The sequence below is a fragment of the Martes martes genome, assembly GCF_963455335.1.
Source record: "Martes martes genome assembly, chromosome: 5".
In the NCBI taxonomy this organism is placed as follows: Eukaryota; Metazoa; Chordata; class Mammalia; order Carnivora; family Mustelidae; genus Martes; species Martes martes.
The window spans coordinates 92,474,599-92,500,591 of record NC_137892.1 but is presented as its reverse complement, the minus strand read 5'-3'; the positions used below and the strand labels follow the sequence as shown (position 1 = coordinate 92,500,591).

Sequence of the window (25,993 nt, the reverse complement as noted above, 5' to 3'; positions counted from 1 at the left end):
TTATGTGTTAATAGATTCCCTTTGTGTAAAGCTTTAAACGATACAGAAATACATAAAACAAATCACAAGGACCCCTTTCTCTCTCTTGCCCTTCCCCCATTTCATGCCTCTCCCCAAAGTTAACTGCAATGATGAATTTAGTATGTAGCCTTCTAGTCCTTGTTCTCTGTGTACACACAGAAGTAACTTTTCCTTTTTTTTTTGGTTAATACATAATATGGTTAGTATTTGATGATGATGATGACGATGATAGTAAGATTAGTAGTTAAAATTTATTAAGCACCTTCTAGTGGTTAACTGTAATATGTTATCTGGTCTTCAAGCTTCTCTCCTCTTGTCCCCTCTTGTCAACTTAATCTCTACATTGTTAATATATTCTCTCTCCACACACATGCACTACCCCGTCTGGTCTCCATTATGTTCCAGTGTTACTGGGTAAGATCTCATTTAGCCAGACCTATCTATTGTCTACTTTAGGAAATGCTCTATTCATGTTTGCCCACAGATTTTTTTGTTGTTGTTTGTGTCCCTATGCCTTTGAAGTTTCTTTTGTCTTAGGCCAATGATACTTTGGCTTACTCTGTTACCTTTACTCTCTGGTCCAGATGGCTTTTATCCTGTATTCTTGATGTAGCTACAGCTGAGCTCAGCTCTTTTAGCACATAACCCTTCACAGTCTGTGACCCGTTACTGACACTTTTAGTCTTTCCTTATATTTCTTTGGTTTAATATGGTCAGTTTGCCTACCTGGCAAAAATTACCCCATGTAGGGTTGGGAAGTCCATCCACACAGGAGGAGTATTTACTTTACCTTTGTGCACCTTTGCACCCATTGTTCTAGGTTCTAACCATGGTTCATGGCAGTCTGGATAGCCAGTGCTGGTTGATCATCTTGGCACTTACTACATCTCAGTAAGTGTATGTTGAATGAATGAATCAGTTGGCTCTTAAGATGAAACATAATTTGGTGTGTCTTTTTTTCTTTTTTAAGCACCATCATGGCAGTTCATAGTGTATGGCACATAGCAAGCGATTAGATATTATTTGTTGAATTCAACTCAGTTTTATTTTAGTTTATGTTTGCCTGGGTTTTAACTGAACACATGTATTCTTTTCTGGGAAGATGGGTCCCAATCCAGAATGGTCTTGATGCCAGAGTTTGGTAGATATTGTCAAAGACAGAGCTGCAGCATTATTTCCAATTTTAGGCACAAGAAAAGGAGCCTCTTGGCTTCCAATTTGTTACTGACGTCCTTTTTCCAAACATTACTCCTGCTGTTTCACTAGCTACTCATTGTCTGTAGTTGGCTGTGTAGTGACCACAGGGAATTGTACCCATTCTTATCGGTGCAGTGCCGCTGCACATCACTTCCTCTTGTCATTATCTCCAAGAACTTCATAAAGGTACAGCGGGGCAGTCTGCCTAGAGCAGGTTCTTTAACTTAGCATGCCTAAAATATCACAGAAGGCAGTAGGAATCACATAATTATAAACTGTCCTTTTCTGGGTTAAACTTTGAGTTTATTCTCTTTACATCTATTCAACGTTTTTAGTTTTAAAAATAGATACTCGCATTTTTCTGGCAGTTATGTGTGTTACGATTTATCTGAGGATTTGTTATCTCTTATGAAAAAACTAATATAAAATTTGATAAAATTTCCATCTAATAATGTGACTTAAATAGGACTATAGCTTTTGCCCAAACCTTATATAAGTCTATGAAACACTTTACGAACAATAATGACCTTAGGAAAGAGATTTCTCTGAAGACTTGTAGACATTAGGACATAATGTGTTCAAAATTGACATGGCATGACATGGGTTTCAGTGAAGGGAAGTACTTCAGAATCAGACCTTAGAAGGGTATTTGGGGGCTTATTGGCCTGAGGAAAGGAAATGAAAGTCGAGAGCTTACTTGTTTGGAAAATATATAGGAGAGAAGGTAGAGCAATCGGTTTTGCTTTTGGTTGTTATTTGGCATTGCCAGTGAGTTATTTGTTCATGTTGTGAAGAAAGGAAATGAGTGGTCACAGGACTTAAGGAAAAATTTCTCTTTTTAGACTTGGGTTTTTTGTAATAATGCTTTTCTGCTCATATTTAAAAATAACATACTTTCTAATTATATTGATTTAGGTGTATGTTAATTACATGCATTTAAGTTAGGGATCTTATCCTTTTCCCTCTTTCTCTTTCAGGACTTGAACCAATGAAAGAATCTTATGGCACTTATGAAGATAAATGTCACTCCTCCCTTTTTAATTGGAACTTCTGCTTAGAACCTCTATGTGATTTTTCATCTGTGAACTGTTCTTTGAGTAGCCCCTGACTTTGAGTTGCAGGAAGGTCTCTGAAGATTTATATCAAATGACGTCAATGGCCAGCTTGTTTTCCTTTACTAGTCCAGCAGTAAAGCGATTGTTGGGCTGGAAGCAAGGTGATGAAGAGGAGAAATGGGCAGAAAAGGCAGTCGATGCTTTGGTGAAAAAGCTAAAAAAGAAAAAGGGTGCCATGGAAGAACTGGAGAAAGCCTTGAGCAGTCCAGGACAGCCAAGCAAATGTGTCACTATTCCCAGATCTTTAGATGGACGCCTGCAGGTTTCCCACAGAAAAGGCTTACCCCATGTCATATATTGTCGTGTTTGGCGCTGGCCCGATTTGCAGAGTCATCATGAGCTAAAGCCATTGGATATTTGTGAGTTTCCTTTTGGATCTAAGCAGAAAGAAGTTTGTATCAACCCATACCACTATAAGAGAGTGGAGAGTCCAGGTAGGTTTTACCTTGAGAACTTTTATGAAAACTTGTCTTTTTCCGATTTCTAGTTCAGTGGATTTAGTAATTAAAAGGCCATATTAGCCTTGTGTTTCCTTCCTAAAGATTTTAATCTTGGAAGAAATGGTGGATTTTGAATTTAGCTTTTTGTGTATAGATAAAATAGCTCCCAAGTAGCTAATTCTAATTCATGTTCACTGTAAGTAGTCAGTCATATGTACATGAATCAGTTGGAGTCAGTCATTTGCATGCCCTGCCTTTCCTGTGGATGACATGTCTCTCTCTCTCTTTTTTTTTAAGATTTTATTTATTTATTTGACAGACAGAGATCACAAGTAGGGAGAGAGGCAGGCAGAGAGAGAAAGGGGGAAGCAGGCTCCCCGCTAAGCAGAGAGCCCGATGGGGGGCTCGAACCCAGGACCCTGAGATCATGACCTGAGCTGAAGGCAGAGGCTTAACCCACTGAGCCACCCAGGCACCCCAGCATGTCTCTGTTTTATCTAAAACCCAAGTCCATATGTGTACTACATCCCATTCCTTTTGTCTACTCAAGAACTTTGTTCATACAGTTGTCACCCCTCTCCCCAGGATTACATTTTCCCTCTCTGTTAGACTATTTCTGTCAGCACATAAGCATGTCATGCTACTGCCCATCCTAGACAGAAGTTAAAAAAGAATTTTGGTCCCAACTTCATTCACATCCCCTCACCCCTAGTCTCCTGTACTGTTACTTTGAGTCCTTTTATAGGAGTCTCCTTTTTTTTTTTTTTTTTTTTAAATCTCTACATTACTTTCTTCCCATTCTTTTTGGACACTCCCTCTGCTTAGTCTGTCTTCCTTACCATTTGACTTGTCAAGATCACTGGTGACTGCCTTCTGGTTGGAGGGGTCTTTCTCCGACCTCATCTCACTTGCCTTTTCAGCGTCATTTGAGAAGTGCCTCAACAGAGGCGCTTGCTTTCCTTCTTTCCCACTCACAACTTTTTCATTATTGGCTTCTGAAACATGACATTCTTTTAGTTCTACTTCACTGGCTCTTTTTGCTTAGTTGCGTTATTGGCTTATTTTACTATTTTCACATGACTCAGTCCCTAGACCTTTTCTTTGTCCATATTTTTCCTCTGTGGGCTCTCATGTGGTCACGTGTCATAAAACCATAAGCTCATTCTCATGTTTTGAACTCCAGAGTGAACTTCTCCTTTGAGTTTTAGACTTCTGTATTCAGTTGCCCACTTGACATCTCCACTTGAATGTCTCTAAACATGTCAGATATAATATATCTAAATAGGACTTTTGATTTTTTCCCCCACCGAGTCCTTTTTACCTCTAGTTTTCCTGGTCAAAGTAAATGGTACCAGCATTCATGTAATTGCTACCTAGAAGTCATTTTTTTTTTCTCTTCTCTGAAGTCCTCATTTAAGTTATGAACAAATGCTATTTGCTGTACCTTCGGAATATATCTTAATAATGTCCCCTTTTACACCATCTCTCAACACCACTACTCCAGGACAGACCATCATCATCTTCTACCTTAAGCAGTGTCCTAATTGGTCTCTGCCTCTGTTCTTTCCCCCAACCTGTTCTGTTTTTTGCACAGCAGCCAAAGTGATCTTTAAAAAATAGCAAATCATGGGGCATTTGGGTGGCTTAGTCAGTTGTGTCCAACTTTTGGTTTCGGCTCAGGTCATGATCTCAGAGTCATGAAACTGAGCCCTGTGTTCTTGTCCATGCTTGGTGGGGAGTCTGCTTGAGATTCCCTCTATATATATCTAAAGTTAGTTATTAAAAAAAAGTACCAAATCACATCTGTGCATGCTTAAAACACTTAAGACTTTTATTACACTTAGAACAGATTTCTACAAGACCCTGTGTAACCTCTCTTCAGACTTCCTCTGTTCCATGGACTTGGCCTATTCCTGCATCTAGACTTTTTTTCCCTTCTCTATTTCTCCTACTTAACTCTCAGAGAACATGATCTTTTCATGATACATTTTCTCCCTCCGTTCAGTCCTTACTCATGTACCACCATCACTACTTGATGCTGTGTTAGATATTTTATTTACTGACTGATATAAGCAGGAATTTTCTCTGTCTCATTCTGTACGGCATCACCAGTGCCTAGAATGGTTGTAGTACCTGGCACTTAGTAGGTGGTGCACAATAAATATATTTTTTAATGAGTGAATTATATAAGCTGAGATACTAGTTGGGTGCATTAATTATCTTTTGCTGCATAACAGATTAAGTGGCTTAATACACATTTATTACCTCACAGTTTCTGTAGGACAGGAGTCCAGACATGGTTTACCTTGAGTCCTTTGCTAGGCTCTGTTTAAGGTATTGGGTCTCAATGTACGGCTCAGCTAGGGAAAGATCTGCTTCCCAGCTCACATGATTGTTGATGGGGTTCAGTTCCTTGTGGGCTGTTGGACTCTTCTTGCTGGTTGTTGACTAGAGGCTGCCTTCATTTGTTTGCCACCTTTTTCATAGGTAGCTCGCATTTATGGCAGCTTACTTCTTCAAAGACAGTAAGAAGAGAGAGGGTTTTCTTGATAGAAGGGCATTATATTCTTATATTGTGTCACACATAACATCCTATCACCTTTGCCATATTCTATTGGTGAGCAGCAAGTCAGAGATAATACCTTGAAAGGGAGAGGAATACCTGCCTGCCGAGAGGCAGGAATCATGGTGGCCATCTTAGAGTCTGTCTTCCGTGCTGGATTTCACATGGAGATAATAAAAGCCTGGTATGGAAATAACACTGGGCATGGAGACTAGCTAAAAGAATGGCAGTGATAGTGCTGTTAGGGTTAAAGACCCACGTATGAAATTTTAGTATATCATGGTTAAAAAAGAAGATTCTGAAAACTCCCAGAGAGAAAAGATGGGACATATAGAAAGGACTGGAAGTGAGAATGTTGGGTTTCTTAGAGCAGTTCTGGATTCCAGAAGATAGTGAAGCAGTGCCCCTAAAATTCAGAGAGAAAAAGTTGTTTATTCTGGAATCTGCAGACAAACAAAAGACAAGACATTTTCATATATGCAAGGACTAAAAATTTATCTTCTTTTTACCTTTTTAAAAAATTCTTAATTATTTGAGAGAGAGAGAGAGAATGAGCAGGGGGAGAGGCAGATTGAGAGGGAGAAGCAGACTCTCCATTGAGCAGAGAGCCGATGGGGGTGGATCCCAGGACCTCAGGATCATGACCAGAGCCGAAGGCAGATGCTTAATGATCTGAGCCACCCAGGCGCCCCTTCCTTTTACCTTTCTTAGGAAACTAATAGAGCATGAGGTCCAGGAAATGGGTTCCAACAAAACAGAAGGGAAGTCTAAGGACTTGAGATCTCCAGCAGACTTAAGGATTTAGCAGTCTAGATTGTAGAAGGATGAAGAGTCCAGGGGAAAAATGAGTTAATAGATTACTTATTTGTGGCATCTGGAAAATAGTATTGATAGGAATTTAACAAATCTGCTAGACTTCTGGAAATATTAGTGGTGTGTAATTAAGATTAAGCTAATGCAGTAACAAGTCAATAATCAGCTTTACTTAAAGCTCTGTTCAAGAACAAATATAATCATAGTACATACTTGGCTCAGGAATGAATAATATTTGTACAGATAATAAACACCAAGTGTTGATTTAACCAACATTTTTAATGTAACTTTATTGAGGGGAATGGGAGTAGGGTAGAATAATGTAAGAAAGCTACTTCATTTGCCACAATAGCAAACCAGCAGATGATGTTTTGGCAAATTAATAATAGCAATATAAGCATATTGTTTAGCAGTGCACAAAATAAATGTTAGAAGAGGTAGTTTAAATTTGTTGTCTCTGGAAGCTGTATAGGAGGAGACTTAGAAATTGCTGTGTTTGTTATCTCTTGTAGCATCTGCCTTTTTAAACTATGTATTTTGGAGGAAAATAGTCTTTAAAAAGTGATGTGTACAGATAATAGACAAGAGAGAAGTCCATGATTTTAGCTCTGTCTTGAAAAAAAAAAGTAGAAGAATTCTTACTGGGTTGAATTTCTCATTAGTTATTTCACTTAGTCTTTCAGCTTGCTGGCCAGCTAAACATAGAAATTCTTATTGTCTAATGCCCTACTCTCCAGTGGCAGCTGTCCCATCATTCTGTAAAGGGAACAGCAGTTGGTAATACACAGTAGAACGAAATAATTGTAATCAGATGTTAACCACATAATTACAACACTGATTCAGTACAAAGAGAAGAGACGAAAAACAGTATGAATACTGAGTTACAGAGCCTCTCATTCCTCAGGTACATCCCTACTTCAGGCAGGGAAGTATGATCTAGTTAACTTAAAGACAGATTGATTTTGTTGCTGCTGAATGATGTCAGAGTCAAAGTGAGATTTTTGGAAGTAAAATTACTTTGACAGATATGGGAAAGTTGTATAAGAAATGAACTCATACCATAGAGTTTAAAGAAATCATGTTTCTTTAGATTTCCTACGGGGGAGGGTAGTCAGACGTTTCTTTGTGATTGGTCATTTGGGTCTTCAGAGATAGTGAATGTTTGAATAAAGTTAAGCTTTTAAAAAATAGGTCTCTTAAAGTATTTAGGCTTTGTTGGATATGTTTTCATTATGATCATGTGTAGAAAACTGATTTTGAATGGAAGACTTCTACTTAGGAAATGTTACTATTTTCACTAGGGAAGACTTGACTGAAGAACATAAAATGTGAAATCTCTCCAACTAAGAAAGTTGAGATGTTCAAAATTGGAAACACAGAGGCTCTCGGGGCATCATAATAGCTGACCTCAGCATCACACTCTAATCTCAACTCCTAGTTCAGTGCTTAGGCCAACTGTTAATATGCTTTCTTATCCCCCTTCTGGTGTCTGTCTCCCCATCTCCTTCTCTGCTGTCGTGCACCTGGCACCCCCTGTTCTTCAATGTCCAGTCAGATGTAATCTTTTCCAAAACGTTTTGTTTGATTATTGCTAGATGGAAGTGCTCACCTCTATTGAACTCTCATTACATTAAATTCTTCGTGTTAGGATTGTTTTTAAATATGCCTTCTCTCCTATAACAGGAGTGGTATCTTTCCTGGATTTTCTGTTTTCCAGAGCTCTTTATGCAGGCCTTAATCCTTAGAGTGCTTTTGGTTTAATTATTATGTAAATATACATTCAACGTTCTACAAAGCAGCCATTCCTGAAAGTAAATTGTTTTAATAGGTTTACAATTCTACCGAATCCTTTCTGTCTATCCTTTAATATGTTTGGGATATTTGCTTTAGTCTTTGCTGACAGATGACTTTTGATTTTTGTCTTTCAGTCTTACCTCCAGTATTAGTGCCTCGTCACAATGAATTCAATCCACAACACAGCCTTTTGGTTCAGTTTAGAAACCTGAGCCACAACGAGCCGCACATGCCACAAAATGCAACGTTTCCAGATTCTTTCCACCAGCCCAACAACACTCCTTTCCCCTTATCTCCAAATAGCCCTTATCCCCCTTCCCCTGCTAGCAGTACATATCCCAATTCCCCAGCAAGTTCTGGACCAGGAAGTCCATTTCAGCTCCCAGGTAAGAATTTATTTTATTGATTAAAACAATGACCCTTGAGAATCAGTGGTTGTTCTTATACTGCCGGCCCTCTGGTGAATTGTTACATACTAAGAGGTGGCTATTTTTGACTCTGTGTTCTGTGGTAATTATGTGATTTCAGAAGAGTTTTGGATTTTATTTTGCTCTGTGCCGTATGTTTTTTAAAAACGGAAGTGGCCATATTTTTCACAGCAATAGAAAAAATCTTAAAATTTATATACAGCCATAAAAGACTCAAAAATAGCCAATGCAGTCTTAAGAAAGAAGAATCAAGCTGGAGGCATCACATTGCCTGATTTCAAACTATATTACAAAGCTATAATAATTTTTCAAACAAATTTTTAAAAAATTGAAGTATAATTAACTTACTGTTTTAAAGGTACTATAATTAAAACAGTGTGGGATTAGCATCAAAACAGACCTGCAGGTCAGTGGAGCAAAAGGGAGAGCCCAGAAATAAACCCATACTTAGATGGATAGTTAATTTATGACAAGGGAGCTAAGAATATGCAGCGGGGAAAGGAGAGTCTTCAGTAAATGATTTTGGGAAAATTGGACAGCCACATGCAAAAGAGTGAAGCTGGACCACTATCTGACACTATACACAAAATTAAGTCAAAAGAGATTAAAGACTTGAACATAAGACCTAAAATCATAAAACTCCTAGAACAAAAGAGGCAGGCAGCTCCTTGACATTGGTCTTGGTGCTGATTTTTCAAATTGACCTCAAAAGCAAAAGAAGCAAAAAATAAACAAATGGGACTACATCAAACAAAAAAATTTCTGCACTGCAAAGGAAACCATTAATAAAATGAAAAGGCAGCCTACTGAATGGGAGAAGATACTTGAAAATCATACATCTGATGAGGGGATAATATGGGAAATACGTAACTCCTGTAGCTCACTAGCACAAAAACAAACATTCTAACTGAAAAACGGGCAGAGAACCTGAATAGGCCTTCCCAAGAAGACATACACATGATCAACAGGTACAGGAAAAGGTGCTTTGCATCACGAATTGTCAGGGAAGTACAAATTGAAACCACAATGAGTATATATCTATCACCTTATACCTATTAGAGTAGCTGTTATCAGAAAGACTAGATATAACAAGCCTTGGCAAGGATGTGGAGAAGAGGAAAACCTCATGCAGTTGGTGGGAATGCAGATTGGTACAGCCACTATGAAAAACAATATGGAATCTCCCAAACTGCGGGTTGCTGGCGGGGAGGGGGTTGGCGGAATGGGGTAATTGGGTGATGGACATTAAGGAAGGCACATGCTGTAATGAGCACTGGATATTATATAGGACTGATGAATCACTGACGTCTTCCTCTGGAACCAATAATATATATTGATTAATTGAATTTAAAAGGAAAAACAGTATGGCATTTCCTCAGAAAATTAAAAATAGAAATGCCATGTAATCCAGTAATTCCATTTTTTGTTACTTATCTGAAGGAAACAAAAATGCTGACTTGAGAACATATGCAGTCCCAGGTTCATTGCAGCATGATTTCTAATAGGACACAGAAGCAACCTAAGTGTCCATCAATGGATGAATGGATAAAGAAAATTGTGGTATATTCAGCCATAAAGAAGAATGAAATCTTGTCATTAGTGACAACATGGCTGGACCTTGAGGGTATTAAGCTAATGAAGTAAGTCAGGAAAAGACAAATATCATATAATTTTTCCTATATGTCGAATCTAAAAAAAAACAAAAACAAGAAACCCAGATCATAGATATTGAGAACAGGTTGGTAGTTGTCAGAGGCAAGAGGTAGGAGAAATGGATGAAATGCTTTTGTTTTTTTTTTTAGTTGAAATAAATTGAACATTGTAAAAAAAGCAAACAGAGTTTTGGAGAGATGATCCTTTAAGAACAATGAAAAAATTCACTTTCTCCTTTCATCCTGTCTTCTTTCTCTCACTGCTTGATTTTTCTTGATAGCCTATATTACAGCCCAACAGATTGTTTGTATTTATATTCTGTCCTTTCCTCCTCTCCCTTTCTTGACTATAAACTCTACGAAAAAGGGAATTTTAGCCTTTTTTTTTTTTTTAATTGCTACATCCCCAGTCCCTATATCAGAGCCTGGTATATAGCAGACCTTCAATAAATATTTGTGAAATGAATGGGTAAACTTACAGAAATATATATATATATATTTATAACTAGCTATGCAAAGTGGCTACCCCTGCAACCTGAGAGTGAAGCCAAATGGTGTTAACTTGAAAGGCTTCATAGGGAGTCTATATACGTGAAAGCAGTGTTCTAACAGGTTATCAAAAACCTGAAGACAGAAAAAGACTATGTGTTTGAAGACTATGATGTGGAGTAGGTATTCTAGAAAACTGGAAGTGTATTTAGGTATCATTGGATCATTTATTGGCCCAAACACCCAAATTATGTATTTCCAGGAATTAAAAATGAAAGTTCTACCCTCCCCCAAAAGAAGTAACCTTGTTTGACTTAAATATTTTCATGTAATTTGTAATATGAAGTACCATTTATTGAGTGCCTTTTGTATAACTGGTACTGTGATGAAGATACTGCATTAAATTTAATCTTCAGAACAACCATGTGAGATAGTAGTCCGATTATACAGGTGGAGAAAGAAATTGATACTCCCTTCAGGAGTTAAGTACCTTGCCTGAGCTTTGCGGCCTAGGTTTCTCTGCTCTCAAGTCTATGCTTTTTGCCTTTTTTTTTTTTTTTTTTGGTAAACATATAGTGTATTACTTGCTTCAGGGGTACAGGTCTGTGAATTTAACTCTGTGCTTTTTTAACTTTACTGGTTGTCATATGATTATAGACTTTGGAAAGTTAAAAAGGCACCCCAGTTATCTTTAATTAGGTAACTGATAAACTGGTTTGCCTGGGGAAAGTTCATAAGTAGATTTTATAAAGTGCCCAGATTTTGTTAATGGCCTGTCATATATGGATGCATCATTATGTCACTTTGTCAAGAAATATTTGAATGCCTACTGTCGCAGGTGGAGTCATAGGTAAGTATGTTGTTTCTGGTTTCTTTGTTGCATTGGTTGATGTGGTTTTTTATTTTTTTAAGAATTAAGTATCAACTGTTTAATGTGCTATTAGGTTTTTGCGCCAGAACTAATTTTCATACTTTGCCCTAGATTCAGTTTGATTACAGTTCTGTGTCAAAATATATCTTGTACAAACCTTGGAGTGAAAGACAGAAATAGAGCTGTAGCTTCTGCAGAGATTTTTAACTACGAGGGCTGGAATTCAGATTATCTAGTTCACATTCAGATGTCCTAAGAATTACCTAATCATTTTGTAAGGCATGACAACCATTTCAGGATATTGAAAAGAATTAAATGTCTACCTGCTGTTCATGTTGGTAGTCCGATCATACAGGTGGAGAGTATAGTTTTAGTTTTTGGTATTAATTAACAACATACAGTATGTGATCTTGGTAATTTCAAAGTGTCTCTGTAGAGGTACACTTAAACTAGGTTAATCTGCGTCCTTCAGATTGGTCTGTAGTTGTTGCAGTTCCTCCCAGCATGGGTTTAAGCACGTAAAGACAAAATTCTTGACCTTGAATTCTATTTTAGTGAATTTCAGCACTGATCTACGATCCAGGATTGAACCAAATACATGTGGTCCTTTAGCAGGTTTTCAGTAACTAATGGGTGTGCTGTCTTTTCTCCTTTTCTCTTTTCTCAGGTAGCATCCTACATTTTTGTTTGACAAACCCTGTTATTAATCTTAGGAACTTTTTAATGCTTTTAGAATACATTTAAGCAGGATGAAGATATTAACAATTCTTTTGGTACTTTAACTTTTCTCATATTCTTCTTCTTAGCTGATACTCCTCCTCCTGCCTATATGCCACCAGATGATCAAATGGGTCAAGATAATTCCCAGCCAATGGATACAAGCAATAATATGATTCCTCAGATTATGCCCAGTATATCCAGCAGAGGTAAGAGAAATGTTCATCATAATTTGTTGTTACTGCTATTTTGTTTTTAACTTCTTACCACTTTTTAAAAACTTTATTGAAGTATTGTTTATAAACCATAACATTTATCCATGTGTATGATTCAGTGACTTTTAGTAAATGTATAATGTTTTGTACCATCACCACAATCTAGTTTTAGAACATTTTCATAATCCTTTAAAAAGATAACCTTGTATGCATTTTCAGTCTATCCTTGCTCCTGTCCTCAGCTCCAGACAGCCTCTAATCTGTTGTCTGTGTATATAGATTTACCTTTTTAAAATATTTCATGGAAGTAGAATTGCACAATGTGTAGTTGTTTGCATCTGGCTTCTTTCACTTAGCGTAATGTTTTCAAGGTTCTTTCATGTTGAAACATGTATCGGTAGTTTTTTCCTTTTTATTGCTGAACTGTTTTCCATTGTATGGATGTACCATATTTTTTTAGCCGTTCACCAGTTGGTGGACATTTGAATTATTTCTAGTTTTTGGCTAGTATGACTACTACTCTAAGGAACATTTGCATATAAGTTTTTGTATGGGTTTTGTTTTTATTTTTCTTGGGTAAATACCTAAGACTGGAATTTCTGAGTCAGTATGGTGAATTTGACTATTTAAGAAAAACTGCCAAATTTCTCCAAAATAGCAGTGCTGTTTTATATTCTTACCACTAACATATGAGGGTTCCAGTTTCTCCACATGCTCTTATTATTTTTTTATTTTTTTAAAGATTTTATTTATTTATTTGACAGAGATCTCAAGTAGGGAGACAGGCAGGCAGAGAGAGCGAGTGAGAGAGAGAGGAGGAAGCAGGCTCTCCGCTGAGCAGAGAGCCCGATGTGGGGCTCAATCCCAGGACCCCGGGATCATGACCTGAGCCGAAGGAAGAGGCTTTAACCCACTGAGCCACCCAGGCGCCCCCTTAATTATTTTTTAAAGATTAATTTATTTATTTGAGAAAGAGAGAAAGCACAAGCAGGGGGAGCAGCAGAGGGAGAAGGAGTCCAATGAGGTGCTCCATCCCAGGACCCTGGAGTCCTGATCTGAGCTGCATCCCAGGACTCTGGAGTCATGACCTGAGCTTAAGGCAGATGCTTAACCAACTTAGCCCCCCAGGCACCCCATCTCCACATGCTCTTGATTCTTGTTACTGTCAGTATTTTGGATGTACCCATTTTAGTGGGTATGAGGTAGTGTCTCATTGTGGTTTTAATGTGTACTTCTGTTTAATTTGCATTTAATTTTCCATCATTTCTGTAATCAGTGATGATGATGAGCATTTTTTATGTACTTATTAGCCGTTCATGTATCTTTTTTTTCATGACATATTTAAATCTCTTGCCCAGTTTTAATTGGGTTGTTTGTTTTACTTTTGAGATGTGAGAGTTCTTTATATATTCTGGTTAGAAGTCCTTCATTAGATGTATGATTTGCAGATATTTTTGTTTACTCTGGATTGTTGTTGCATTTTCTTAATGTCTTTTGAAACACAAAAGTTTCCAACCTTTTTTTTTTTTTTTTTGCACAACTTTATTTTCTCTTCAGTAAGTTGAAATCCTTGAGGGGTACAATATCACATGGATTCTGTGGCAAATGACTTTAGCAGGAAGGTTGCTTGGGAATTTGGCACAAACCAGGCTACTGTTTCCATGAGCACGAGTTACTTTTCCCCAGATTACACTGGTTTTGTACAGATTGCCACCAGGAGTCACTGTGTTGTTCTTTGATTTGTACACAGAAGCACATCTCTTGCCTCCATAAGAGTTCAATTTCATTTTGAGCATAAACACCTTCAATTTTAAGAAGAGCTGTGCACTCCTAGTTCAGAAGACCTCACTTATAGCTAGCAAAAATGTCTCTGGACCACAGCCTTCCAAACATATTTGTCAGTTTAGGAGTTCTGTTCCCAGCAGGCCTCTATAGGCTGCAAGATGGCAGAAAGAGCTGAAAGTTTTTTATTTTGACAGGGTCTAGTTTATCACTTTTTTCTTCCCTTGTTCATGTTTTTGGTGTGCATCTGGGAAATCTTTATCTATCCCAAAGTCATGAGAATTTTGTTTTGTCTTATAGAAGTTCTGTAGCCTTAGCTTTTACATTTAGGTCTGTGATTTATTTTGAGTTAAGCTTTCTGTATGGTAGAGATCTAAATTCATCTTTGTGCATGTAGGCATCCATTTGGTTCTAGCACTGTTTTGTTGAAAAGAGTATCTACCATTTCTCCACTGAATTGCCTTGGCATGTTTTTCCGAAATCAGTGGAATAAATGTAAGAGTTTATTACAGGACTCAATTTATTCATTGATTTTTATGTCTGTACTTCATAGTCTTAAAATACATACTAAAGCTTCATAGTAAGTTTTGAAAATAAAAAGTGTTAATCCTCCAACTTTGTTCTTCAAAATTGTTTAGCAGTTCTGCATTCTTTGCATTTGCCTATTATTTTAGTACCGGTTTGTTAATTTCTGCCTCCCCCAAAATCCCCTCCTTGGATTGTGATAGAGATCACGTTGAATCCAAATCAGTGGGGGAGGTTTTCCCTCATCTTCCAGTGCATAGATGTGGTATGTCCTGTCATTTATTTAGATCTTCCAGTATTCAAGATAAATTTTTTTACTTTAGCGTCTCTTTATAGATATATTCTGAAGTGAATGGAATTTGGTTTCTTCTTAATTAAATATATTGAAATACAATTGGTTTTTCATATATTAATCTTGTAACCTGCAACCTTGCTGAATTCATTTATAAATTCTGGTAGGGATTTTTGTGTGTGTGTGTGCTTATCTATCTGGATCCCGTAGGATCTTCTAAATATAAGAATGTGTCAGTGACAAACAGCATATTTTTCTCCCCGCTATCCAATCTGGATGCCTTTAATTTTTTTTTTCTCTCTCTCTCATTATTAGAGGGCATGTATGAAAAACCTATAGCTATCATCATCCTTAATGGTAAAAGACTGAATTACTATTCCCCTATAATTGGAAACAAGAGAAGGATGCCTGTTCTCGCTACTTCTGTTTACCATTGTTCTGGAGGGACTAGCCATAAACTATTAGTTCTCTTCCTAGTTTGCTGAGAATTTTTACCATGAGTGGATGTTGGATTTTGTCAGAAGCTTTTTCTGCATCTGTTGAGATGATCAGATGAGGTTTTTTTCTTTTTTCTATTTAATGTATATTACATGAACTTATTTTCTGATATGAAACCAGGCTTTTATACCTGGATATTCTCATGTGGTCTTGGTGTATAATTCTTTTTAATACATTTCTAGATTAGATTTACTGATATTTTATTGAATATTTTTGCTTGTATATTTGTGAGGCAGGGATTGTGATGTCTTTATTTAGCATTGGTGTCAGGTTAATAATGATCTCATGGAATGAGTTGGGAAGTGTTCCCTCGTGTTTTTGGAAGGGCTTATTTGTATTATTTCTTTTTTAAATATTTGATAGAATTTACCAGTGAAGCTATTTGGGCTTAGACTTTTCTTTATGGGGAAATTTTTAATTACTGATGCAATTTCTTTAGTTGGATCAGTCTATTCAGAGTCTCTGTTTTTTCTTGAGTCAGCTTTGATAATTTGTGTCTTGCTAGGAGTTTTTCCATTTTGTCTAAATTGTCTAATTTGTTGGCATAAAGTTTTTCATAGTGTATTTTATAATAGTTATAATTTCCTTAGGGGTTAGTGGTGATATCTTCATTCCTGGTTTTGGTATTTTGTGTCTTGGTTGGTTTAGCTAAGGGATTGTTAATTTTGTTGATCTTTTGAAAGAACCAGGTTTCTTTTTTTCATTGATTTCCAAATTCATTTGCTATTATTTTCTTTATGCTGCTTACTCTCCTTTTTTTGCTTTTTTTTTTTTGCTATTATTTTCTTTATGCTGCTTACTCTACTTTTTTTGCTTTTTTTTTTTTTAATAGTTTCTTAAGATGAAATCTTTGGTTATTGGTTTCAGTGTTTCTACATTTTTAGCATAGGAGTTCAAGACCACTCCTTTAGTTGCATCCCATAATTTTGGTATGTTTTGTTTTCATGCTTATTTAGTTCAAAAAAAAATTTTTTATAAAGATTTTATTTATTTATTTATTTATTTGACAGAGATCACAAGTAGGCAGAGAGACAGGCAGAGAGAGAGAGGAGGAAGCAGGCTCCCTGCTGAGCAGAGAGCCCAATGCGGGGCTCGATCCCAGGACCCTGGGATCATGACCTGAGCCAAAGGCAGAGGCTTTAACCCACTGAGCCACCCAGGTGCCCCTATTTAGTTCAAAATTTTTTTCAAGTTCCCTTGTGATGTTTTACTTTGACCCTTGGATTATTTAGTAACACATTAATCAGTTTCCATATATTTTGGGATTTCCCCATTTTTTCTGTTGATTCCTAATCTGATTCCATGTGGGATTACAAAGCATTGAACATACTTTGTATGATTCCAGTTCTTTTTAAAATTTATTGAGAATTGTTTTATGTATGTTTTGTGTAGCCTGTGATCTAAGAATGGTTTTTAGATTATTAAAGAGTTGTTAAAGAAGAAGAATATGTAACAAAGATAGTATGTGACTTACGAAACCTAAAATATTTGTATCCCACTTGGTCATGTATTTAATCCTTTTTATATGTTCCTGGATTTGGTGGACAAGAAAGATTTGCCAACCCTGGGCACAGCAGTGGTCTATTTTAGAGACTATTCCATGTGCATTTGAAAAAAGAAAACAAAACAAAACAAAAAACCCTATACATTTTGATACTGTAGGGTGTCCTAAATTCTGTGCATTTTATTTAGATCAGGTTGGTTGATAGTGGTGGTGTTCAAGTCTTCTGTATCCTTGCATATTTGCTTTCTAATTGTTGTATTAGTTGTTGAGAATGTGAGATTGCAGATTGGGATATCCCCAGCTGTTATTGTTGGATCATTTATTTCTGCTTTCATTCATGCTGGTTTTTGCTTCATTGCTTTGGGGGCTCTGTTGGTAAAGTAAACAACTCAGTATCATTACATATATTCACAGTGTCATGCAAAGCATCACCACTGTCCATTTCCAGAACTTCTCATCATCTCAGACAGAACTCTATACCCATTAAACAGTAACCCCTCTCCCCTTAGCCCTTTGGTAACCACCATTCTACTTTCTGTCTCAAGGAATTTGCCTAAGTGGAATCATATAATATTTGTCCTTTTGTGACTAGCTTTTTTCAGTTAGCTTAATCTTTTCAAGGTTTATTCATGTTATAGCATGTATCAGAATTTCATTTCTTTCCAAGATTGAATATGTTCTCTTGGATGCATATCCCACATTTTGTTAACCCATTTATCAGTTGGTGGACATTTGGGTTGTTTCTGCCTTTTGGTAGAAGAGTGAATAATGCCGTCATGAATATTATTGTACAGGTATTTGCTGTACTGTGCCTTTTAAATCATTTGGTATCCTATGCCTGGGAGTAGAATTGCTGGATTTTATGGTAATTCTGTTTAACTTTTTGAGGAATTGCCAAACAGTTTTCCACAGCAGCTATACCATTTACACATTAACACTAGCCGTGCTTTAGAGTGCTCATTTCTCTACCTTCTTGCCAATACTTGTTAATTTCCATCTTTTTTTAATACAGTAGCCATCCTAATGGATGTGAATTGGTATCTCATTGTTGTTCTAAAGCCACTTTTTAAAAAAGATTTTATTCATTTGAGAGAGAGAGAGCACATGCCCATGAGAGCATGCGGGGGGGCAGAAGGAGAGGGAGAAGCAGACTCCCCACTGAGAAGGGAACCGGATTTGGGGCCAGTCCCAGGACCCCAAGATCATGGAAGGCGGATGCTTAACTGAGCCACCCAGGTGCCCCTGAAGTCACTTTGTTTTGAGACTTTAATCTTCTTAGTTTGTAACAAGTTTGGGAGAAGTTCGGTACTGCCATTTTATACATTTCTTAAAAGAATGATGTTTTTGTGTGCTTTGTATGTGTGTGTGATGATACTGAAGGAGTGAGTGTATGTCACACTTTGTTTTTCTGGGAACCCCACATTTCTAAGAACAGTTAAATTTCAGCCCTCCCTAGTAGTCTTGTTAATGTGTGAATACTGTCTTTGCTTTTCCAAGGTGTATAGTCCTTTATCTAGGACTTATATCATACTAATTTTCTTGTAATTTAATTTCTTGAATACTGTCTTTGCTTTTCCAAGGTGTATAGTCCTTTATCTAGGACTTATATCATACTAATTTTCTTGTAATTTATACAGTCTACCTTCATGTAGAGCAGAATGTCTCTGAGGTGAATTCCTGTACCGCTCCTTACTCGCTTTTTAGCCTCAGGTAGCATTTAAAGTCTCTCCACTTCTCTTTCTCATTTGTACATTGAACAGAATATTTACACAGGAATTATTGATTGTTGATTGGTTTAGACACTATGTATAATGGCTATAACATAGTGCATCAGGGGATGACCAGTAAATGGTGTTCTCATTCTTCTTTTGAGACTTCGGACTGGATTTACCTCCATCGTCGTCTTCCTTCCCTTCTTTGTCCTAGCTGTCCAGAGATCAGCGTGCAGCTCCATGGTGTTGTCTGTTGGAAAATCCTTGCACTATCATTAGTCGCAGCCAAACAGCTGAGTCCCCTTAGGGGGGACTTGGCACTCAAGTCATCTTGCCCTCGTTGATGTCTTTTTTCACCAAAGTTTCCTGTCATTTCAGTCCTATTTCATGTTTTTTCTCTCTGTTTTATTTTGACAGAGGTGGCAGAAGGGACATCAGAGTTAAACTGCAGCGCCTTGAATTGCCAGTTGCCAATATGTCCTTTGCCTTGAGCAGAGCTCTTCTTTTTCTTTTCTCTGAACCAAAATTGTCTTTTTAGTTTTGCTTAGCAATTTTTTCTTTGCAAGCTTCTGTTCATTTTTGGCTCTAGCTTTCCTGACACTATTCTTATAACTGCTTACAACTCATTTGTATGTGTCTTTGGTTGTGGGCCCCTCCCTGTTCTATCTTTTATATGAACTTCTTCATATTCTGAGCCCTTAGGACTTCTCTTTATGGGTCCACATTGGTTTATTTTTTTCTCTTCCTCCTCATCTGAATTCTTTGCAATTCAGTAATCAAAACTGAGTCTTAAAAGTTAACCAGTTATTTTGTATTGCCTAGCTAGGCCACATAGCCACTCTTAAGGGTTTTTTGGGTATTTTTAATTTGTGCCTTTTTTGAAAGGGAATTTGAGAGTTCTTGACTTCTCTTTCTGATTTCAGCCCCAAGAAAGATAATCCACCAGCACTGGGTGAAAAATTTACATGTGTCCCTCCCATGCGTTACATCCATTATGAATTGTTGACTTCTACAGTAATAAGAGTTTGGCCGGTAATTTATTTTGTATATATATCTGTCTCCATAGGCAGTTCTGGCATTTAACATTAGATTGTATACCAGCTTTTATCCAAAGTTCATGCTCACTTAGTTGTGTTTTTTTTTTCTTTTAGTTTTTTTTTCTTTAAGATTTTTATTTTTATTTTTATTTCTTTATCTAACAGAGAGAGAGATCACAAGTAGGCAGAGAGGCAGGCAGAGAGAGAGGAGGAAGCAGGCTCCCTGCTGAGCAGAGAGCCCCATGTGGGACTCGATCCTAGGACCCTGAGATCATGACCTGAGCCGAAGGCAGAGGCTTAACCCACTGAGCCACCTAGGCGCCCCACTTTTAGTTTTTTTTTTTTAAACAGACTTTATGGGGCACCTGGGTGGCTCAGTGGGTTAAAGCCTCTGTTTTTGGCTCAGGTCATGATCCCAACATCCTGGGATTGAGCCCCGCATCGGGCTCTCTGCTCAGCAGGGAGCCTGCTCCCCACCCCCTCCGCCTGCCTCTCTGCCTACTTGTGATCTCTATCTGATTAATAAATAAAATCTTAAAAAAAAATAAAACAGACTTTATTTTTCACATGAGTTTTAGGTTCACAGCAAGTAAGAGTGGAAAGTAGAGCGAGTTCCCACACACCCCCTGCCTCTACACATGCACAGCCTTACCAGCTACCAAAACCCTAAACTGGAGTGGTACTTTTTTTTTGTTTGTTTTTTTAAAGATTTTATTTATTTATTTGACAGACAGATCATAGGTAGGCAGAGGCAGGCAGAGAGAGAGGAAGGGAAGCAGGCTCCCTGCTGAGCAGAGAGCCCGATGTGGGGCTTGATCCCAGGACCCTGGGGTCACGACCTGAGCCGAAGGCAGAGGCTTTAACCCACTGAGCCAGCCAGGTGCCCTTGGATTGGTACGTTTTTACAGACTTAGCTATCTTCACGCATCACCTGAAATCGATGGTTTACATTAGGGTTCGTTTTTGCTGTTGTATGTTTTGTGGATTGTAACAAATGAATAATGAGAGGAATGTACTACTATCGTACTGGTAACATACAGAAATATATCTACAGTATACAGAATAGTTTTACTGCTGTAACAATCCTCTGCGCTCTGCCTGTTCATTTCTCACTCCTTCTGACCTGCAACCACTGATGTTTTTACTGTCTCCATAGTTTTACCTTTTCCAGGATGTCATTTAGTTAGAATCATACAGTATGTAGCCTGTCAGATTGGTTTCTTTCACTTAGTAACATGCATTTTAAGTTCTCTCATCCCTTTTCATGCCTTGCTAGCTCATTTCGTTGTAGAGCTGAGTAATATTCCATCATCTGGAAATTACCACAGTTTATCCATTCACCTGCAAAAGGACATCTTGGTTGCTTTCAAGTTTTGGCAATCACGGATAAAGCTGCTATAAACATCTGTTTGTAGGTTTTTCTGTGGACATAAGTTTTTAGCTCCTTTGTGTAAGTACTGAGGAGCGTGTCTGTGGATTGTATGGTGAGAGTATGTTTAGTTTTGTAAGAAACCACCAAACTGTCTTCCAGAGTGGCTATACCATTTTATATTCCACTAGCAGTGCATGCGAATTCCTGTTGCTCCACATCCTCTCCATCTTTTGATGTTGTCACTGTTTTGGATTTTGGCCATTCTTACGGGTGTATCATGGTATTTTATTGCTATCTTAATTTGCATTTACTGATGACACATGCTGAGTATGTTTTTATATGCTTATTTCTTATGCATATATCTTCTTTGATGAGGTGGCTGGTTCTTTCTTTGACCCATTTTTTAAATTGGGTTACTTATTTTCTTGAATTTTAAGAGTTCTTTGTATATTTTGGATAATAGTCCTTTACCAGGTATGTCTTTCGCACATATTTTCTCCTAGTCTATGGCTTGTCTTCTTATTCTGTTGATAGTGTCTTTTCCAGAGCAGAAGTTTTAATTTTTAGTAAAATCTGGCCTAGCAGTTCTATCATGTTTCATGCCTTGGTGTTGTCATTACCATATTTCTGGGCCATCCAGATTTTCTGCTATGTTACCTTCTAGAACTCTTATAGTTCTGTATTGTACATTTAGGTCTGTGACCAGCCTTGAGGTAACTTTTGTGAGGATGTGATGTCTGTGTGCAGATTAATGTCTGTGTGTAGATTAATTTTTTTGCATGTGAATATCTGTTGTTGTAGTATTTTTTGAGAAGATTGTCTTTTCTCCATTATTGCCTTTTGTTCCTTCATCAGAAATCAGTTAACTGTTAACAGTTAACTGCTCTCTCTTCTGTTCCTTTGATCTGTTTGTGTATTCTTTTTGCCAGTACCATACTGTCTTGATAACTGTAGCTTTATGTAAGTTGAATAGCATCAGGCTTCTGATTTTTTTCTTCTTCAGTATCGTATTGGGTGTTCTGGATCTTTTGTTGCCTCAAATAAACTTTAGGATTGGTTTGTTGATATCCACAAAATGATTTGCTGGGATTTTGATTGGGATTGCATTGGTTATCTATAGATCATATTGGGAAGAACTGACTTCTTGGCAATATTAAGGCGTCTTTTTCATGAATGTGGGCTGTGTATTTATTTAGTTCCTCTTTGATGTTTGTCTTTGGGGTTTTATAGTTTCTTCATCTAGATCTTGTACCTATTTTGATTTTTACCTAAGTATTTCTTGTTTTGAATGCTAATATAAGTGGTGATGAATTTTTAATTTCAAATTTCACATGTTCATTGTTGGTATATAGCAAAGTGATTCACTTTTGTGTATTAACCTTGCATCTTGTGATCTTGCTATAATAGCTTAATTAGTTCCAGGAGGGTTTTTTTTGTCTTTTTTGTTTTTTCAGGTTTTCTAGGTAGACAGTCATATCATATGTGAACAAAGATGATTTTACTTATTCCTCTCCAATTTGTATACCTTTTATTACCCTTTCTCTTACTATATTAGCTAGGACTTCTAGTGCAGTGTTAGAAAAGGAGTGGTGAGAATATCCTGTTACTGATCTTGGCAGGAAGTCTTCTAGTTCCTCACCATTAAGTATGAAGTTAGGTATAAGTTTCCTGTAAATGTTCTTTATCAAATTGTAGAAGTTACCTTCTATTCCTAGCTTGCTAAGAGCCTCACTTATTTTTTTTAGTTCATATTTTTGTTTAGAGTAATTTTACAAATATTCATATATAAATCTTTCAGGTTGCTGATGCAGACAGGCTTGTTTTATAAATATAAATCTTGATTAGATTGTGCTAGGAAAACAATTTAAAATGTTAAAACACACCTGTTGAAAAACTTTGGGACTCAGCATAAGCAGTTCTAAGAGGGAAGTTTATAGTAGTGCAGGCCTACTTTAAGAAACAAGAAAAATCTGAAATAAACCGTCTAACCTTACACCTAAAAGATCTAGTAAAAGAAGAAACAAAGCTCAACGTTAGTAGAAGGAAGGAAATAATAAAGATCAGAGTGAAAATAAATGAAATATAGACTTAAAACACAATTGAAAATATCATTGAAACCAAGAGTTGGTTCTTTGAAAAGATAAGCAACATTGACAAACCCTTGGACTCATCAAGAAAAAAAGAGAAAAGGCCCAAATAAATAAAATCAGAAACAAGAGAGAAGTAATAGCTGAAACCACAGAAATACAAAGGAATATGAGAGACTACTGTGAAAAATGGTGTGCCAACAAATTGGACAACCTAGAAGAAATAGCTAAATTCCTAGAAACATGTAAATGACATGTTTCCAAAACTAAATCAGGAGGAAGTAGAAAAATCTGAACAAACTGATTACTAGTAATGAAATTGAATCAGTAATCAAAAAACTCTTCTAACAAACAAAAGCTCAGGGCCAGATGGCTTCGGAGGTGAATTCTGTCAAACATTTAAAGAAGAGGTAATACCTATTCTCAAACTGTTACAAAAGTGAAAGAGGAAGGAAAGCTTCCAGATTAATTCAACAAGGCCAAACTTTCCCTTACACCAAAACCAGACTAAGACACCAGAAAAAAAGAGAACTATGAACCAATATCCCTGATGAACTGAGATGCACAAATGCTAAACAAAAAATTAAACCAAATTGAACAGTAAATTAAAAGGATCATTCACCACAGTCAAGTGGAATTTATTCCACAGGTATAAGGGTGGTTTAGTATCTTTAAAGCAACCAATGTGTTACAATACATTCGTAACATATGAAGGATAAAAACCATATAATTGACTTAGTAGATGCAGAAGCATTTGACAGAAATCATTATCTGTTTATGACGGAAATGCAACAAAGTGGATTTAGAGGAAACATACCTCAATATAGTAAAGATGATATAGGACAAACCCACAACTAACATCATTCTCATTGGTGAAAAGCTGGAAGTTTTAAGATGAGGAACAAGATAAGGATGTCCATTTTTGCCACTTACTTGTATTCGGCATAGTACTAGAAGACCTAACTGCCGCAGTCAGACGAGAAAAAGAAAGAAAAGCCACCCATACTGGAAAGGAAGAAGTAAAACTGTCATTTGCAAATTATGTGGGGGGTGTGTGTATAAAATCCTGAAGACTTCACCAAAAAAACTAGTAGAACTAAGAAATGAAATCAGTAAAGTTGCAGGGTCAACTTTAGGTCATTTGAACAGGATAGAGAGCCCAGAAATAAGCTCATGCTTATATGGTCAGTTAATCTGTGACGGAAGAGGAAAGAATATACAATAGGGAAAAGACAGTCTCTTCAGTAAGTGGTGTTGGGAAAACTGGGCAGCTACATATGAAAAACGAAACTGGACCACTTTCTTAAACCATCCACCAAATAAACTCAGACTAAGGACCTAAATGTGAGACCTGAAACCATGAAACTTCTTAAAAAAACAGGGCAGTTATCACTTGGACATCAGCCTAGCAACATATTTATGGGATATGTCTCCTCAGGCAAGGAAAACAAAGACAAAAGTTAACTATTAGGACTACACCAAAATAAAAAGCTTTGTAACAGTTACAGAAACCTTCAACAAAAGGAAAACACAGTCTGCTGGATGTGAGAATATATTTATAAATGATATATCTGATATAAGGGGTAATATCCAAAATAAATAAAGAACTTGCACAACTCAAAAAAACCCAAAACCAACATCAAATAAAAATTAGATTAGAAAAATAGGCAGAGAAGCTGAATAGACATTTTTCTGAAGAAGACGTACAGAGAGCCAACAGACACATGAAAAGATGTTCAGCATCACTAATCATCAGGGAAATGCAAATCAAATCTCAGTAAGATGCCACCTCACACCAGTCTGAATGGCTAGTATCAAAGGACTTAAGTAAGTGTTGACAAGGATATGGAGAGAAAAGAATCCTTGTGCACTGTTTGTGGGAGTATATATTGGTGCAGCCACCGTGGAAAACATTATGCAGATTCCTAAGAAAATTAAAAATAGAAATATCAGGGTGCCTGGGTGGCTCAGTGGGTTAAGCCTCTGCCTTCGGCTCAGGTCATGATCTCAGGGTCCTGGGATCGAGTCCCGCATCGGGCTCTCTGCTTGGCAGGGAGCCTGCTTCCTCCTCTCTCTCTATCTCTGCCTGCCTCTCTGTCTACTTGTGATCTCGCTCTGTCAAATAAATAAATAAAATATTAAAAAAAAAAAAGAAATATCATATTATCCAGTAATTCTACCAGGTATTTACCCAAAGAAAGCGAAACACTATTTTTTTTTTTCCGAGAACACTAATTTGAAAAGATAAATGTACCCCTGTTTTGTTGTAGCATTATATACAATAGTCAAGATATGGGAGTAACCTGAGTGTCCCTCGATAGATAAGCAAATAAAGGAGATACATACACAATGGAATACAACTCAACTATAAAAATGAATGAGCTCTTGCCATTTTACAGAAGATGGTTGGACCTAGAGGGTATTATGCTAAATGAAGTCAGACACAGAAAGACAAATACCATGTGATTTCACACATATGTAGAATCTAAAAAACCAAGCAAATGAACAAATAAAAAATCAGAAACAGACTCATAAATACATAGAACAAACTGATGTTTACTCGAGGGGGTAGAGTACAAAATAGGAGAAGAGGATTAAAAGGTACAAAATTCCAGTTAACACATGAAGTAAGTTATGGAGATGGAAAGTACAGCATAGGGAATAATAATATAATAATATTGTACAATGTTGTTCGGTGACAGATGGCAACTATGTTTATCATGGTGAGCACTGAGTAAGATATAGGAATATCTAGTCACTATTGTTGTACACTTGAAACCATTATGCTATTGTATGTCAACTCTAATAATAAAAAATTTTAAAAAAATAAAATAAATGTGATATCCATCCTTACGTTTGTATTTAGATA

The 25,993-nt window shown here is 36.9% G+C and overlaps 1 protein-coding gene and 1 pseudogene across 2 annotated transcripts in view; one reads left to right on the top strand and one right to left on the bottom strand.

Moving 5' to 3' along the window:
- Positions 1–25,993, top strand: part of SMAD5 (SMAD family member 5) — a 52,275-nt gene that overhangs the window by 19,982 nt on the left and 6,300 nt on the right. The window contains exons 2-4 of the mRNA XM_080803885.1: positions 2,196–2,767; positions 8,078–8,329; positions 12,190–12,309. Of these exons, the coding sequence (XP_080660011.1) occupies positions 2,365–2,767; positions 8,078–8,329; positions 12,190–12,309 (775 nt within the window). The 5' untranslated portion in view covers positions 2,196–2,364. The remainder of the gene's footprint in view (positions 1–2,195; positions 2,768–8,077; positions 8,330–12,189; positions 12,310–25,993) is intronic.
- LOC308342625 (large ribosomal subunit protein eL33-like) lies at positions 13,869–14,208 on the bottom strand (annotated as a pseudogene). The gene has a single exon. The product of its transcript is annotated as a large ribosomal subunit protein eL33-like (transcript).